Source organism: Nothoprocta perdicaria, unplaced genomic scaffold, assembly GCF_003342845.1.
Source record: "Nothoprocta perdicaria isolate Ctin4 unplaced genomic scaffold, notPer1 scaffold_23, whole genome shotgun sequence".
NCBI lineage: Eukaryota > Metazoa > Chordata > Aves > Tinamiformes > Tinamidae > Nothoprocta > Nothoprocta perdicaria.
This window is the reverse complement of record NW_020455455.1, coordinates 737,156-755,347: the sequence shown is the minus strand read 5'-3', so window position 1 is coordinate 755,347 and position 18,192 is coordinate 737,156. Positions and strand designations below refer to the sequence as shown.

The 18,192-nt window shown below is 37.3% G+C and overlaps 1 protein-coding gene across 1 annotated transcript in view; it reads left to right on the top strand.

Annotated features, from left to right (window-relative positions):
• The window catches only part of AKAP9 (A-kinase anchoring protein 9), an 82,165-nt gene that overhangs the window by 39,302 nt on the left and 24,671 nt on the right, over positions 1 to 18,192 (top strand). The window contains exons 20-29 of the mRNA XM_026039366.1: positions 4,529 to 4,740; positions 10,713 to 10,875; positions 12,391 to 12,603; positions 13,647 to 13,685; positions 14,858 to 15,090; positions 15,313 to 15,432; positions 16,373 to 16,549; positions 16,672 to 16,776; positions 17,299 to 17,451; positions 18,011 to 18,190. Coding sequence (XP_025895151.1) covers positions 4,529 to 4,740; positions 10,713 to 10,875; positions 12,391 to 12,603; positions 13,647 to 13,685; positions 14,858 to 15,090; positions 15,313 to 15,432; positions 16,373 to 16,549; positions 16,672 to 16,776; positions 17,299 to 17,451; positions 18,011 to 18,190 — 1,595 coding nt within the window. The remainder of the gene's footprint in view (positions 1 to 4,528; positions 4,741 to 10,712; positions 10,876 to 12,390; positions 12,604 to 13,646; positions 13,686 to 14,857; positions 15,091 to 15,312; positions 15,433 to 16,372; positions 16,550 to 16,671; positions 16,777 to 17,298; positions 17,452 to 18,010; positions 18,191 to 18,192) is intronic.

The following is an 18,192-nucleotide window of genomic DNA, read 5'->3' as shown; positions in this document are numbered from 1 at the left end:
TTTTTGCTTTCAAACTGATAGAGCAGCAGCCTTGCAGAACACACAGCTCTGCTGCAAGGATCAGGCTGATACGTGGTGCTTTTCTGTGATGCACTCTGTGATTGCACCAGCATTTGATCCTGCTCCAACTAGACATATGTCACAAATTCAATTTGTACTTTCAGTCAGAAGATTGTTGTTACTCATTTCCTATACTCCCATTCAGTGGCTAAAGGGGTTACAATCTCTCAAGGATTTTTTTTTTTCATTCTGTTCCGCATATAAGGAATAGGCACTGCTTATATGTTTTAACCTATTGTGTTTTGCTAGCCAAACAGATCTTCATTTAAATAGCCTAGGAAATTTTTGAGAAAAAAATGTGCAAAGAAAAATCTAACAGTAAAACAGAAATATTAATGCATTTAAGTGAGTGAAGTCTCTCTGACCTTCTGAATGTGACCCATATTTACCAACAAGCAAAACTCAAGTGTCTTGTAGAACATCCATTGGTTTGCTCCATTATTTTAAGAAAGCTGAATCATTAAGATGTGTGTGCCTAAAACCATAACCTGATTTATAGGGCAAAATGGGTTTATCTGGCGCCTTGGCTAGGTTATCAGTTAACACAGAATTGTATTTCCAACACCATGAGTAAAGTTCAAGTTTCAGCCATAAAACCTGTCATATGGAGGGAACAGCGTTTGTACAAAGTAATGCAGCGAGTTCAGTGCACCTGGAGACCGGGGCCCTGGATGGTGAGGACAGACCCTGCAGCCTTTGGGTCCTCCTGCTTTAGAGGATGCTGAGGAGCAGAGGCTCCGCTCTGACGTGGGTGCCTGTCAGGTTACTGCATGCCTTGAATATCCAAACTCCTTTACCTACTTTTAGGGCTTCAGGCAGTATACAAGGTAGAAAATAGGTTTATTCACTGATCCACCATCCTACAGACTCTTTCACTTCCTACTTGTAACCCATGACTTTAATTTCTCCAGCGTAATCCCAGCAATAAACCACAACAAGAGTCCAACTGTGGCACAAGGTAAATAAAATAGGTATTGCTTCACAGGCATCAATCAACAGCTCAGAAACWATCTCTGTACCCAGATTTCTTTATCCCACTTCTGTGCAAGGACTCTATTCTTATGACTTACTGGGCCATGATATCTGCCACGCAGAACTGCAAATCTTGAGGTGGACAATGTAAACTTTTTCTGTTGGGTTACAAGGAGTAAGTTCACACAAGAAATAGGCATTTTTACTTGTGCCAGTTATTCTCTATTGTTTTGTTTCAATGAAAAGCTTGGGGAAGGAGAGTGTGTTTTTACCTCTTTTGCAGGGGGTGTGTGGAGGGTGTCCCAATACACTGTAAGGATTAGTACAAATTGCAGGAATGAGTTCAGTGACCAGGGAGTCTTTTGTCTTTTCTTCCTCGRTTATCTTTGAGAGTTTTAAAGTTTCCACTTTATGGAAGTGGAAAGTGGAGCATAAATTATGCTCCTCCTTTCTTCATTTCTTTTTATAGTTGTATTTCAGTAAATTATATAGTTCTTATTCTGGGATGTTTTTGTATAACAGAATTAGCTCTTTAGTATTGATTTATTTTGTATTTATCCAGAGGAAACAAAGGCAAAATATAAAGGAACTCACATAAGCAAGACAGGGCTTTTTAATCCTCTCATTAAAATCTTGTCATGGACAAGCCATGTTTTACCCTTTTATCACTGGCAAGAAAAGGTAAGAAGCAAGAGATATTCCAAAAAAAAAAAAAGAAGCAAGAGATATTCCAAACTTAGCTTTTAAACAATGACCACCTGAGCAGGCTTCAATATTTTTAAGTTTTTCTATAAAAGTCTCCAGTTGTCCAGAAATTCTGATGAGTGTGTAAAAGACTGCAAATCTTTTTGCCGTTACTTTGAAAAAAATTTGATTTTTCAGTTGACATACACTCATCATTGCAGAATCAGCTGTATCTCTTAATCAGATAGTTTACTAGAATGTAAGTGTTATAGGACATATATTTAATAGAGTTTAAAACTTATCTACATTGATAGCAGGACATTCACTCGTCATTGCCAAGACTTTGTCCACGTTTCTGCCGATTGTGCAATAACTAACGCGTCACTGTTTTTATTTTATGTGGCTTATAGCTGTACTACTGTACTGTGGACTTTTATTTTGTGAGATCTCTGAAGCTAAGCAGGTCTTACCTGGTCAGTGCTTAAGGTGGGTGACCTCCAGAGAGCATCAGGTACTGCTAAGTGTGTTGGTGGCCAAGGAGGGAGTGTGATGTCCCTCAGCTCAGCCTTTAACCAGTGCTTGGTACAGCATTTGGAAACACTTATCCTTGTAAATGAAGGATGAGGGTGTGRAGGAGTCCTTTATATGGAAGGCTCTGAGGATATTAAAGCTTCTCTCTCATCGTGAACAGTTTGGGACATCCAGAGCCCTTCAAATATGGGTGTTGAGAAATGCAATTTAATTAAAGGTGGTGGCTGTGGCCTCACACTGCAGGGGGGYTGCGATGTGAAGGCGTTTGGGGAATCCCCTGTTCTCCTCCAACACTTCACCAGGGCTGGTCTGKGGACAGAGAGGAGCTCCCGCCACAGCGGCCTGTGGATGTAGTCCCAAAGTGCAGGATGGGAGAGCGCTTTGACCTCCCCTGTCCCTGAAGGGCGCCCTGTGAATGTGTGTTTTGTCCATCTGGTTACTCATTCCATTCATATGTAAATTGTGTTGCTGGTTTTCCCCTATGGAGGACAAAGAGATTTTGTAGAATTACACCATCAAAATGGAAGGAGATAGGAATTAGTAATGATGTAGCTAGAAAATTACTAGATACATCTGCATTTTGTAAATCTTAGTAATTATACAGTAAAACTAGACTAATCTTGCCAAGCTAAATTTGTCATAGGTTGTTGTGTATGGGTCATATGCATATAGTGGAGTATATGCATAAATGAGTTACTACCATCATGGATGCAAAGATAAAATTAGATGTTTAATCATACTGGAACTAGTTAAAAGAAAACAAAATCTCGCTGGGTTCAAACGGCATCAACAAGGAACTGATGCTTCCAATATTGTTTGGATATTTGTTTAAGAGCAGATATAAGGAATTCATAGCCAACAAGATGTTTTAAGACAAATTGTAAAATTTAGCTGTAAAAACCTCATTTTGAATTTCTGTAACTAAAGAAACTGTTCCAATTTTGCTGTTGTTATTCATAGAATAACCAGCAACCTACAGTGAAAATTAACCATAACCTTGTATTGCCATTTTATTGCCAAGCAGATACCGACTATTCTTAACTCATTTGGTCATACCACCTTTTCCTCAAATCAGAGTCTTTTTTTTTTTTTGAGAAAGTTTTAAAGAAAAGAATACTCACTTACTCTATATGGGAAAAAATACTGTCCTTTCTGTGACAGGAAAGGAGGCAAACGCTTTTGGTGTGTGAGGTCTTGTGTTAACACTGGGTGCTGTATTGAATGTCTCTCATAACCACATAGTAATTACTGAATTTTAGAACAATCCCAACTTACATATGAAATAATAAATCTAATACAAATAAAAACTTGTCAAAAATACTCTAGTAAAACTGAATATCRTTTTTAAAACTTTCTGCAAAAAGTTTTACTTGGGATATTTCAAAACAAATAGCCTAGTGGAATAGCACTTTGCATTTTYAAAGTCACTCAGTCAACAATAATTATTTATTGTAGTGATGCACTATTGTATTGTTGTTTCATACTGGAAGTGTGATTTATTTTTTAGGAGTTTTAAAGTATCTCAGGAATATACTTGCACTTGTGTCATTTAAATGCAGCYCTCATTTCTAAATATGCAAATTTACTGTTTTCTGGTTTAGCTACCTTAAGTTTAATACCATGGGCAAACTTTGTTTCCTGCTTTTCAGACAAAATGAATAATGTCCCTAAATTGAATCAGCCTTCAAGAATTTTGAGCAGTAGGAAGATGACATCCTGCCCCTCAGTAAAGAGTTAGAATTCCCCTCCATTCTGTTTGATTTGTTCAGCTACCCATTTTAATCAATATCTAGTTAATTATGCTCAATTTCTGCACTCTGGTCTATTTGTTCTGRAAAGWTGTCTGAATTGCATAACCAGGGAATTGCCACTCACCTTATTTGAGTTTCTTTGAATTACTGACTTAACAATTTGATGTTAATGTGCAATAGCAGAGTTGGTCACGGCTGAAACAGTGGCTGCCTGTTTTTTTTACCTGGTTGCATTTTAAAGCCCCTTTTGCAGGTCATTACTGCAAGTTATTCAAAATCATAAGGACTACTGATAGCAACACAGGTTTGCAAGATCAGATACACAGCCCAGAAGCATGCTGAGAGAGTGTCTAAAATATTTGTTAACATTTCCTTTTATCTCTCTCATCTGCCTGGTTTGTCATTAACACCTTCTAAGTTTTAGTATATAATACTTCCCTTCTGTCTTTGTGATCAGACTTAGCATTCTAATTTTTTTTAATGTTTTGATGTTTTGAATCTATGTAAAAAGAAAATTATTAWTTTTTCAGAGCCCTGTTCCTCTTACCATGGTAGTAATATGGGAATTGATGATATCAACATCTGGTCAGGAGCAACAGATGAAGGACTGCTGACCCARCATCTTGCAGAAAGTGGCGTGGAAATAGATCCTGAAAATGAAGAATTGGTTCTGAATGTTAGTTCTCGACTGCAAGCAGCTGTTGAAAAACTTCTGGAAGCTATCAATGAAACTTCAAATCAGGTAGGGTGATATGATGGTAACATGCTTTGAATCTTACACCTTGTCTTCTTTTTTCCTCATGAAAATATTTTAGGCTGATAAACTAAGTCCAAAACCTGTAGGTTCATTTCGAARGTAAAAACAGGACTTCAGTTGTGTAAGTTGTGCTGTGCCGCAGCATGACCTTAGTGACGAATTCAGGTTCACATTGGAGATCTGCTTTGGACTGCAGTGAACTACATGTCTGGATGTAGGTGTGYTTACCAGAGTAGGGCTCAACAGTCACCTGCTTTCCGAGGAGAGGTGTCAGAGCATCATCCCTCTGGCCCCTATGAAAAGGCAACTGTGCCCAGTTCTCCTGTTAAACATCTTAGTCTCTTGGTTGCCCAAAGAGATCGAAATCTGCTGTCTTTCAGCTGTGTTTTAAAGTTCCATACATCTGGAAGGGAAGTCWGTGGCTCAGCACTGATATGTAGAGGTGTGTGACTCATGTATCATCTCCAAGGAAGAGGCAGTGTCAGTACCCCTTTCTGCTCGTGCTTTGCRTGGTGGGATTTTTAGTTGCTTTATGAAGTTCACTTTATTTTCCTTGTTAATTGAAGTCAGTTACATACTGAGCTCACGCTGCCCCTACTGTAACTTCTAGATGATAAAGGTTTCAAGATGAAAATACATAAGTAGGTGCTCTTTTATTCACTGTTTGTCCATTAGGAACTTTAAGTATCCATTTTTATTAAGCTATTATTCTGCAAGTTCTTGCATGTGTAGGTACAGAGGGCTGATGCTGTAGTGTTGGCTAAGGCTCTTCAAGCATCCAAAGTAATTCCTTGACAGGTATTAACAGATCAGGTTAATAGATTTAGATCTGGTTCTGGTTTTCCCAAAGAGCTACTGGCATCTAATCACATTTTCTTGCATGGCTTTAAATCTATACCAGATGAGATTGACCCAAATACATTTCAATGAATGCTCATTTGGGTTTATTATGTATGTATGTATTTATTTATTTGTTTGTTGTATTTTGCCTTCATGAGGGCATTTGAGCCTCCAGGCCACATTCACTGTGTTCAGGGGTTCTGAACTTGCTGCTTCAACTTTGTTAGTTGTAGTAAGTGAAATTCTGGGAGGGTCATACTGCATCTGTTTTTGTGAAGCATTGTTCAACGTTTGTACACATCTGAGATGTAGATAGATTTCTTTTACTAACAACAAATCCAAAGAATTTTGAGCATACCAAAGAAATGAAAAAAAGTCRTGATTTGGTAAAGATGAGCCTTTCAGATAGGTACATGACATGAGCTGCTTCCGTACCAYAAAATGTAGTAGAATGTAGAAGATGCTGGTGGTATTTTAATTTTATAAACTTTTTATACTTCAATGTTTACAGCCTTAATCTTTACAGCCTTAATCTTTTGCGGTCACCAAAAAATAGCTCTGCATTTCTCCATTATACTGGTTTCCAGCAGTTCTGCTATTAGGTTTGCTAACATTACGTGTTTCCTGGGACGGAATTGTGCATTACATATATACTTAAAGGCTAGGATTATTTTTGAAATATATAGAAGTATCGTGAGTAATTTAAGGGCAAAATATATACTCTTTTCTCACAAATACCAAAGATAGTAGCAGATTAACAATTCATTTCTACAGCATCGACTTTCTTTTGTTACAGTTGAGATTGTAATTGTACTACCTCTTTTAGGGATACAGTAAATACTGCTGGATTGACTAGAAATTTATTTCATAGCGTCTGGAAAAGTCTGGTCTATTTTCATATTCTGTATTTTAAGTATGAGCCAGTAGTGTGACTAGTTACAGTAGATCAGTCAGTCTGCTGTCAATTCAGTGTCTCCTGTGGAACTCAGTATTTTGAGCCAACTCCTTAACSCAACTGAGACTAGAATTCAGAGATGATTCAAGACAAAGATAAAAGGCTACATTGTGACACATTAAAGTTACAAAATAATTTAACTACAAATGAAACAAAATCCCCTCTGGTTTACTAAAGCAATTAGTCTGGTTGATCTTGCAAATCAGTCTCTGCATTGCATTTATTTGCAAACTAATTGTGTAGCAGCCCTTCTGTTTGAGCCCACATGTAGTTGGAAAAAAAAAAAAAGTGGTTTAGGGATTTTTGGTTTGATTTTGTTTGTTGTTGATCCCTTCTTTTAGTTTAAGCCCCAGAATTACATATCGAGAAAGGATACATAGTATTATATAGATTATATATAATACAGATTGTATAGATTGCATATATAGATACTGTAACATACGTGCTTAAAGTTATTGATGGAAAYTGGAAGCAAATCTGTCTATATCATGTTCTTTAAATGTTGAAGAAAAGCACATGGAAAGTAATTAAGGATTCATGCAGTGCTTATAAAAGTGTCATAAATTATGGGGCTTCTTTCTTCTGGACAGTTTGTTGCTGACCTTTAAATGGAATAGTTTTGGACCTAAGTTATCGAGCTGTTGTGAAAGATGTTTCTATAGTGACTTTTTACTTCTTTCATATGAAGGARAACAATCCAAAAATTCTAAGCAGTTTATTTCTGCTTATTGTCCATTGATCAGGCAAGTTCGCTGTCTGTTCCTAGCTTTGTACACGAGACATGGCCAATATTGGCAAGAGAGAGAGAGATTTTTTGACTCAAATGTACACAACACACGTGCATGCTCCCTCACACTTTTTTTCATGAGAATTACATGAAATGTATTCAAAAATGGACTTATCTCTGATGAGAAATTTAAAAAGTGAATAAAATGTTTATCTGTTTTCTTGTTTTCCCACAGTACCTGTATATTAGGTATAAACCTTGATGTCCTTTCTGTCTGCTCTGTGGAGACACTTAGGCAAGCACTCAAACTTGTCTCATTTGCAATGCCTAGTGTGGACTTACTAAATTGTATACAAATTCCTGTGTGCATCTTAAGCCTTGCAGACATAGCAATTATTTTTAAATGTTTCAAAATAGAGCAYGTTATAAAATACTACAGAGGGAAAAATAACCTTAAATAACCTTTAAACCTAAAGTAAGGCAGAAAAATGAGGCAGAAAATAACCTTTCCTCTTAATTAGTTGTATTTTGCATATCGATATGTCCCGAGTTCTTGAATCAAACTTGARAGAATGAGAGGAACCTGTGGACCGGTCAGAGGAGGCGCTTGCAGCCTGTCCCGGCACAGCAGGATCTGAATCCTCCCAGGCAGGGCGCAGGGTGAGGGCCTAAATTCAAATTCCACCTGCTGGGGAGGGCTGTGTGCAGGTAGATCCCTGAAGCCACTCCCCCGGCCTCCGGCTTTTGCTGGCAGGAAATACTTGAAGCAGCCAAGCTGGAGCAAGCTGCTCCTGGGGAGGCAGCTCCGAGAGCAGGAGTGAGGTCGCACGGTGTCGGGCCGGTGTTTTCTCTGCATTCGCCCTAGCAGAGGTTGAGGCTCGCTGGTGGCTTCTGTTCTGCTGCCCTGCTGCAGTGCTCCCCGCCAGGCAGGACGGGCTGGCGCYTCCTCGCCTTGGGAATCAGCGGCCGGCTCCTCCTGGAAGGCTTGCCTTGCCATTCCGCCTGCAGCTTCACTGAGGATTGCTGGAAGTAGCTTGATGAAGCTTTCTTGCACGGATTTTATGGGTTTGGGGAGTTTCTWTTTGTGCATTTATTTATTTATTTTTAATTACTCCTGGGTTCCTTGTGGGCGCGATCGGTAGCTTCCTGGTGGTTTTGCAGTTGCTTTGTCGCCGGCAGCGCCTCAGCCGAGTTCCCACACTGCTAAGTCTATGTGCTCTGTCACGGATTTATTAACGTGAGGACTTTGTAARGCCAACCTAGCGAGTGCAAAATCCCAGTGTGCCAGATAAGAAGGCGGTGGCAGCAGCAGGACTCTGCCATGGATTCCTACCGCACCTACTGGGCCTCTAATTTCTTTAGTGGTCTGTGGGCAGAAGGCCAAGAAGAAAATACTTGCGAGGTTGAGTCTCGTGTGCCTCTACCAAACCCTTTTCCTTTCCCTGAGCACTTGGATGAGAATAATTCTGTCGTCGTAAATACATCAATTTTTCACTTCAGCCACAAAAGAAATGGACACGTTTTAAAAGTTGTCTCTAAAATCTCCTTGCCTACACCTCCCTATTCAGTAAGTATGATAGTTTTTAAAGGAAATTGTATTTTAACCTGCTTAAATACAAGATAATAGAGTAATATAAACTTGTCTCATATATAATTTTTGTCTTTATGGTTAAACTTATATTCTGCTAGCGGTTCCCAGATAGTTTTTAATAGCCACTGAAAAAGCCTTTATTTAAAAAAGTTTCTGTTCATTTCTGCCAGAAGAATTTTAGCAGTTGCAGAAATGTATTGAAATATATAAATTTAAGTTCTCTAATACAGATACTTCACTGACACATGTTAACATTTTTCTTACTATGATTGACATAGGTTTGGAGGGGTATGCAGTAGCTTTTATGCACTGACTAGCAGCACTAAATGGCACAGGCTTTCTAATGGCATGTTATGGTGGTCAATGTCCAGTAACCTTGTTACATGTTTTTCTTTTAACGGCATAGTTTTTCATGCAACACTTTAAAATGCAAGAAAGTTTTAAGAATACTCTGTGATTTTTAAAAAAGGCTTAAACCGGTGCAAATACAGTATAATTCAAGGTGATTTCTAAAAAGAAACATGAAAGGAACCAAATCAAGTCTTTAAATACATCGTGTCTTAAAAGAGAATCTATTGATTATTTAGTTATTCTTTTGAAACTATAGTTTTGTTTTTAAAATGAATAACTGTGTGTGTCTATATGGTGTTTCTAACCTGTGTTCAGAGGCTGCAAAGCCTTTAGTAAAGCAAGTTAGCTGCACCTAGGAACTAAACTCATGGAGAGTCTGAGAGCTTTTATTTCTGAAGAAAAAGAGAGAACATATTGCATAGGAAACAGCAGCAAAATCACTGAAGATATTATAATACAAATATCTGCCAGTATGTATAATACTAAAAGGAAAAACAATGGGGGAGAAGCAGGAAATACGTGTTCCATTTTCTGAAGTGTTGTCATATTCTGAATACAAGATGCACAAAGAACTCACGACCTGTTCAGCTCCATCAAGTCTAATGCCTTCCAGCCTGTATTTCTATGTCCTTCCAAGAGACAGGTACAGACAGTAAACATTAATAGTTGGGAAGTACAGATCTCCTTGTGGTARTAGTATGTCCTTACTATATTGCTTTTGTAACACTGACTTTGAGTCTATCTTGAAGTTATAGCTTTGAGTAGGTCTGAACTGGGTGCTGAGCACGCGCTGCTTTTTAGCACTTCAGTCCTGGCTTTCCAGTTGTTTAGGTTAGTGGTTAATTATGTTGTTTTACACTTGTGGTGACACGCATCAGTGGTGCTGTGTTACAGCCGTGGTGATGTGGATTAAACGCCTTTCCTCATCAGAGGGGGAAAGAGGAGTAAAAATAGTTCTGTTAYGCAGATGCAGTCAGAAGCACCACAACTTTTGCTGTTTGGTTGGTTGAAAAGTGCAGTGTAGCCAGAATCCTTTTATTTTGTTTTGTTTTTTGTTTTTAATGTTTTCATGCTTGAGAGCAAAACTGATACCACTTGTGCTGATTTATATCAAAATTTCAGCCAGTTTTAGCCATTTTAAGGATACGATGGGTGATGGCTTCTGTGCATGTTTAGCATGAAACTTCTGTGTAAATACAGGTGAATCTAGTGTAAACTCATAAATGAGGCGTGGGCGGAACACGGACACGGATTTAGGCACGTGCCTTGCTCAGTACACGGTCCTCATGAGTCTCTGCTTAGGCTKCTCTGTTGAGTCAGTTCTCATGTTGTAGTCAGGGATATGTGTTCAGATACCAARCTTACCAAATATCCACTGGAGCTGTGTACTAATCACACTGGAAAACAATTGTAAACTAAATATAAATGCTGGAATAGATATTTATCAAAAATTCTTTGATTTATCTAATCTCTGTCTTCTTTTCCTGTGGTAGCTTGAACATGCTAAAATTACGCAGACAGAACTCATGCGAGAATCCTTCAAAAAGGAACAAGAAGCCACAGAATTTATCAAATGCCAAGAGGAACTGCAAGAGCGTCTTAGTGAAGAAATCAAGGCCAGGGAGCAGCTGGCTTTGGAGCTCAGTAAAGCAGAAGGTGAGTAGCTTCTCTGATGAGCTGATGAGTTTTGCATTCGCCTTTTATAGTCATAGAATCATTAAGGTTGGAAGAGGCCTCTAGGGATCATCCAGTCCAACCCCCTGCTCCAGCAGGGACACCCAGAGCACGGGGCACAGGGCGGCATCCAGGCGGGTYTGGAAGATCTCCAGAGAAGGAGACTCCACAGCCTCCCTGGGCAGCCTGTTCCAGGGCTCTGTCACYCTCACTGTTAAGAATTTTTTCCTTAAGTTCCTGTGGAATTTTTCATGCTTCAATTTGTGGCTGTTTCCTCTAGTCCTGTCGTTGGCCACCACTGCAAAGTACTTAGTGCTTAAAACTGTTTAGTACTGAGAGACTTCAGAAACTAGGTCACTTTTATGTCTGTTGCACTGCTTGGAAGACAGTTACTTTGGACTTGATAGAGTTTACATTCACAAATCTTCAAAAATAAAATAATTAGGACAAAGCAGTGGGGTTAGTGTTYAATTTTAAAGGCAAAAATCTGCCGTAATTTTATATTTTTTCTATTACTGTCCTATTACCAGACAAGAAACAGATCTGAAAATGACCCAGACTCTTGTCATGAGTGTACCTCGTTCTGTTACAAAGGTTACTTGTGCAAAGAAACTAATAGCAACAAAGAAACTCCTACTAGATGCCACTTTGTAGACAGCGGAACACAGGATACAGAATTTGATGTTACAGTTTCAACCCTAGATACATGCATTTCACAACCAAACAACTAAGTTATATGCAGAATTAGATCATCTGTAGAGAATTAATTCAATACAGTCTTGCAGAAACTGAGCCCATTTGTACCCTTTACCATTTTAATGTACGTGCTTTATAACTCCTGAGTTAATTGAATCTTTTTCCTCCTTTTTTCCTCTGAACATCTGATACAAATGCACTTAATGACAGGAACTTTTTTTTTTTTTTTGATGTAATAAAACAAGGATGCCATAGAACTCTATTTATTTATTTTTTTTCTGCTCATTGAGCCGAGGTGTGAGTGCACTCGGGCAAAGCCAAACTGCCTTCTCATACTCAGCTCCTTGGTGAGGCCTGAGACGAGAACTCACAGGACACGTCTGATGGCCCTGTCTTCCCTTGAATTAAAGGATGTCTTTCTTGATCATTTCATATGTACCACCAAAACTGCTGCAGCTGAGGCATTTTCAAACCTCTTGTGTTTTAGTGGCCCATCARGTATGACTTATCTAAGGAATGCCATAGAAAGCTAATGCTAGTTGGTTCACTGAGCTCTGACAACTTTCATCAAATCTCTTTAAAAGAAAAAGGGGAGGAGGAGGAGTTTACAGCACATCAACAATGCATTGTGTTGATGTGAATCAACACATGAAATCATGTGCTGAGTACAGAAGTGTTCAGGTGTTGAGGATCTGTCGTGCCTGTGTATTCGTGTGAGAATAMTATAGGGACTTCACCACGCAAAAAAATCAAAACTGATTTTTTTAACGTATTGAATCTATCCTCCCATCTGTTCTACAGGCCTCATTGATGGTTATGCAGATGACAAAGCATTTCTGGAAAAACAACTTCAGGAAAAAATAGATATAATTGACCATCTTGAGCAGGAACTGCTGTGTACAGGTAACAAATTACAGGAGTTAGAGGCTGAACAGCAGCAAATCCGGGAAGAGAAGGAGCTCCTGTCCAGACAGAAGGATGCCATGCGAGCAGATGCGGGGCCTGTAGAGCAACGTATGTATTCCTCACAGTCCTTCTATGAGATTTTCTTGTATTTTCAAATAAGATGCAGAAACCTTGGTGCATTTCCTCTCTTTTAGTTATCAATAAAAATGTGGTATGGCCAGTGTTTTTATACTTGGTGCCTAGCCTTAGATTGGTAACTGTTTTCAATATTTAAACAAAAAATGACTGAATTTTCAGAGGTGATGCCTCTGAAAATCTGAATATTTTTATTTATATCATCACTGGARATGGAGTATCTCAAAGTCAGCACCTATGTATAGAAATACTGGAGTAAATATTTTCCCATATTTAGAGATTTAGAGAGACTGGCAAATATGATGGAAGTACWTATGATATCCATATGTATGATAAGCATAAAAGAAGTTGTGCTTTTCCAGCAAATTCCTCTTTTGGGGAAGAATGGTGCAAAAGTTGTGTGTTAGCAATTTGTCTTCCTGCAGTAAAGGCATCTTTTAAATCTTTTTTTAAACTAAAAATTAGAATGAACATTTTATGKTTGAGAGTGGAACAGTATTAGTGTGTTAAACAGTACTGATCTTTCGAGGACTGCAGAACTTAACATTGTAAATAGCAGGGTGAAGTTACCATATTCTTTAGCACCCAAAAGTTTATTGCAGTATATATTATTTCTAGGTTGCTGAACATATATTCAAGATACTTCCTACTGTGTATTTGCAATTTCCTGAATCCGTTTTGTATAAAAATGAACAGCCCATTGCTTCCTCTTTTATACTTGGGTCTGAGCCCAGTTTAGTTRTTTTTTACATTTCTAAATAATTTCTCAGTCATTTTCATGTATAACAACAGTAACAACAAGCAATTCTATGAACTATATGTACATACACTTATGTCACGCATACGAGAATAACCTACTGCATTCCCTAAGTTATCCCAACAACTTTGCCATTAAGTGCCACGTTCTATCTTTGGCTTCATTTTCTCTTACATTGTTGCACCACAAGAAAACTCGAGCTGGCATGTGAATTACTTTGCTTCTTTTTGTTTTGTTTTCTCTCTCTCTGTTCTCCTAGGCCTAGTAGATGCTGCAGTCGATGCAGCTTCCCAAGCAGGTGTGTTTGTGTATTGCATGGCCAATCGTTAATTGGGTGCAAGACTGACACGTACTCACGTTGTTAATCAGGATTATTGGGCTTTCAGCTTACTGACATTACTTGTAATTCTTACTGGCCTGCAGCTTTGATGTTGTATTTCATAATTTCATATTCAGTTTTACTCTTCACTAACACCATTTCTGACAATTCCTAAGCATAATAAGCAGATTCATTAATAACCATCATCTTATTCACCTAYGAATTACAGATGCTCAGAAGGGTATCGGTATCGGAAAGGTATCTTTTGCAGCCTTCTTTTTTTCCTTCTTCTTTTCATTTTTAAGTATAGTGAAGCTATTCATTATGATAACTAAATAATGTGTTATGTTGGCATGCAATGGTTACCTAAAAATGGAAATTGGTTAAATACGATGTAAGATGATGGTGTCCAAAGGATCTTTCTTCTGTAGTGAAGTAAATTGTATTGTATCTGTCTAAATATCAATCATGTTTTAAAGATTCTCCAAATGTAAATCTATTTTACAGTTTGGATTTTTACCTCAATGGATGCATATGTTTAGGTGATATGTACTTCATGGGGCTGTGGCTTAAAGATCTTAAAAAAGTGGTTTGGGGCTTTACTATGTACGCTTGTCAGCATTTCGTGCGGACTCAAAATCAGGCATGTGTTTTTACAAAGTTCCAGTTACAGGTCAGTAATTTCCCTCTCTGTCTGCCTGATAACCTCTCTTAAGTCTTTCAATATTCACTCTTTTTTTTCGTATGTATCACATCAAAGATTAAAGACTGGGAGTGGATCATTTTCACTGACACTGATGATGAGAAGAGGGTTGGCTTTTCTGTTCTCCACTGTTAACCCTTGTGGTGGCTCCAGCTGTAGATGGAACCAATCCCTTCTTCCTTTCTGTGTAATTTGTGATCTGAAAGAACTTCTTTAATAGTCCTCTAACGGACAGTGATTTTAACATGAATTTGTATAGCTTTTGGTGATTACCTTGATTATTTTCCTCTGAAAAATATATTTTCTAAAAAGAAAAAAATAGTAAAAACCCAAACCAGTTAACAAGTACAGCATGGATACGTACAGCCTTTGGGAGTGGTTTGGCTTCACAATATTACTAACTCTTCTTAATCTAAAAGAAGTTATATTATACATTTGTTGCAACCAGAATTGCTGGATGAAACAGAAAAGCTAATGAAAGAAAAAATTGAAGTACAACGTCAAGCTGAAAAAGAGTATGATGACCTCCAGAAGCAAGTGAAAGTCTTGGAAATAGACTTGGAAGAGCAGGTTAATCGTTTTATAGAGYTGGAACAAGAAAAAAATGCAGAACTAATGGACTTACGGCAGCAAAACCAGGCTTTGGAGAAGCAACTCGAGAAAACAAGAAAATTTCTGGACGTAAGTATTGTAAAACGCTTGTTTTGTGAAGAAGGCCGGGCACCTGTTTTCCGTCTTGTTTCAAAGCAAATGCTGGCTTTGTAAGATTTTGAGTGAGTCACACCAGGCTAACAGAAATGTACCTTCTGGGACAAGAATCTGTTGAATGTTTTGAGAGTTTTGAGAGTTTTGAGACTTTTTTTTTCTGTTGCTTCATCAATATTATCATATTTGCTCTTCCAGGAGCAAGCAGTTGACAGAGAGCATGAGCGAGATGTGTTCCAGCAGGAGATACAGAAGCTGGAGCAGCAGCTGAAGGTTCCCCAGAGGAGTCAGCCTGTCAATGAGCACCAGACCAGAGAGGTAAGGGAGCTTCTTGCTTATTCTCACGGAAGATGYTTGACAAAACAGAAAATTTTAAAGTATTGTAATGAACCTATTTCATGATGTACCTGATCTGCACCTCCTTGATGTCAGGTGTGTGATGGCCTAACAGCATGGAGCTGTTACTCATGTGTCTTTCTTACCTGTATTTTATGACTAAAGCATTTCTGCAATACTGCTAGAACTGGGATTGTTCCTATACCTGCTATAAGATACCCTAAGAGTATCATATACTCTTTCCTTTCTAGCTTTTGAGCCACAAATATGTGCACTACTGACATTCAAAATGCTTTATTTAGACATTTTTCCTGCTATGGGAAGTGCAAAGGATATGATCCATCAAATCTGTTTGCTCTTACTTTACCAACCCAGCAAGAAACAGATCTTAGCTTCTTGAGGTTGAATTGCAGCAATTCTCTTGAATGTTAGAGTCCCAGTGAGCTTTGGGGTGTCAGTGTGCCACTAATCACCTGTTTATTTCAAATAGGATTTTTAGAGCTATGATATTTCTCAAAGATGCAAATAGAACCTAAGGTCAAGACCTTTAATCCTTAAAAAAAAAAAAAAATCCATTTCATCTAAGTAGGCTACATAGGGATGCAATATTATTTCGTTTTGGATACATTTTTTTTAACATTGGAAAATCTGAATTCTTAAGAAGAACATGATCTGTTCTTGAGAGTAAATGATATAGTCCAAAATATCAGACTTCCAAAATTCATACAGCATTTCTGAAGGATGTAGGACTGCTACAATATTCTATCTTTGCTATCTATTTTACCTGGAGAGTAGGAGATTCATTAAAAGGGAAAAAAAGAGTGCTTTTTTTTTCTCTGTCACAAATGAACGTTGTTACTTCTGCTCAGAAATTATTCCAATCTATTACGATATGTTCATCTTCTTGTCACATTGTCACCAGGTTGAGCAATTAACAAATCATCTAAAAGAAAAAACAGACAGATGCAGCGAGCTTTTGCTCTCTAAAGAGCAACTTCAGAGAGATATACAAGAGCGAAAYGAAGAAATTGARAAAYTGGAATGCAGAATAAGAGAACTGGAACAAGCCTTAATCGTCAGCACCGACAACTTGCACAAGGTATTGCTTGATCTAAAATTGCCATGTATTTACTGCTGTTGCATGCTTTGTTCTCCAGAATTTTTTTTTTTTTTTGCTTCTCATTAATTAATAAATARCAATTTTACAATGCTTATTTAAAGGTGGAAGAAAGGAAACAGTTTGGCGCCATCATAATAAAAGGAGAATTACCACTTGAGGTACAAYTGCAAGCTGAACGAGAAGCTGTGGACAGAAAGGAAAAGGAGGTATAAYATCTATGAAGTGTTTCCAGTGTTTTCTCTGATATTTGGGATTGTAAGTTTTTGCCTTATTTTGAATTTAAGGAACAATGCAGGTAACATTCTATAATATATAAAATTATTTAAAAAATTATGAACAGATCAGAGACACAGAGGTCCAAATCCCTTTAAAATTCTCTGGTAACTACGATAGTTGCTGCTCTTTTCTGTGCTAGTCAGAATTAACAAGAAAATGTTTCTGGAAGGATAATTTGGCTCAATTAAGAAGTAGTATGTTATTTCAAAATAATGACTGAATTAAAGTCTCTGGAACTAGTGTAGTGACTTTAGTTGGTTTTCATGGGTTTTAAAATTCCATTTAGTTTTAGAATAGACTATATCAGAGGTTCAATGAGTACAGATTCTGYTGTTTGTGCATAATAGTGCTTAAACTGTGAACTGTGAACAGTTACACTGCCCTTGAAAATTATGGCCATTACATTTCTGCTATGGCACTACAGCCTTTTGCCATTTATTTTGGAAATGTAGGTCACAAACCTTGAGGAACAGCTCGAACAGTTTCGAGAGGAGCTAGAAAATAAAAATGAAGAAGTTCAGCAACTGCATATGCAACTAGAAATTCAGCGAAAGGAGTTCACGACACGTTTGGAAGAACTGGAACAAGAGAACAAGTCATTTAAGGTAATTCTGGACCAGAGAAGCCTAGAATATTTTTTCTCCTTCATCCTCCAGAATGAAAAGCCAAGATCTCAAATTCTTTCTTCTTTCTCAGTCTCCTATTTTTCATTTCATGCCTTTTTGATATTTCACTTCCTATAACTTATTATATTATACTTCTATTAGTATTTAAGTTATTATATTATATTAAGTATTATATTATTAATAATATTATATTATACTTCTATTAGTATTTATTATTAATAATATAATATAGAATATAATATATATAATATAATAATATATAATAATATATAAAATATATTATATATGGTATATGATATAATATAATATATAATATATAATATATAATATATAATATATAATATATAATATATAATATAGTATTATAGTATTCTAATTATAATTATTATGATATTATAATAATGTAATGTTATATATTACATTATATTATATCATATGTTGTATTATATATTATATTATATATTATAATAAAATACTAATAGAAGAATAGTAGAATGTGTTATGTACAACTTCAATATGGTTTGGGTTTTCTTGGTAGGATGAAATGGACATACTGGGATTAGCTATCCAGAAGTCTGAAGATGCTGCCGTAAAGGACCGTCATGTCGTGGCTGGGAAACTCGCTCACATCATGCAAGAAAAGGAGCAGGAAATAGATCATCTTCATGAAGAGATTGCAAAGCTGCAACAGCAACTGGAAGCCACAACTGACAACAAAGT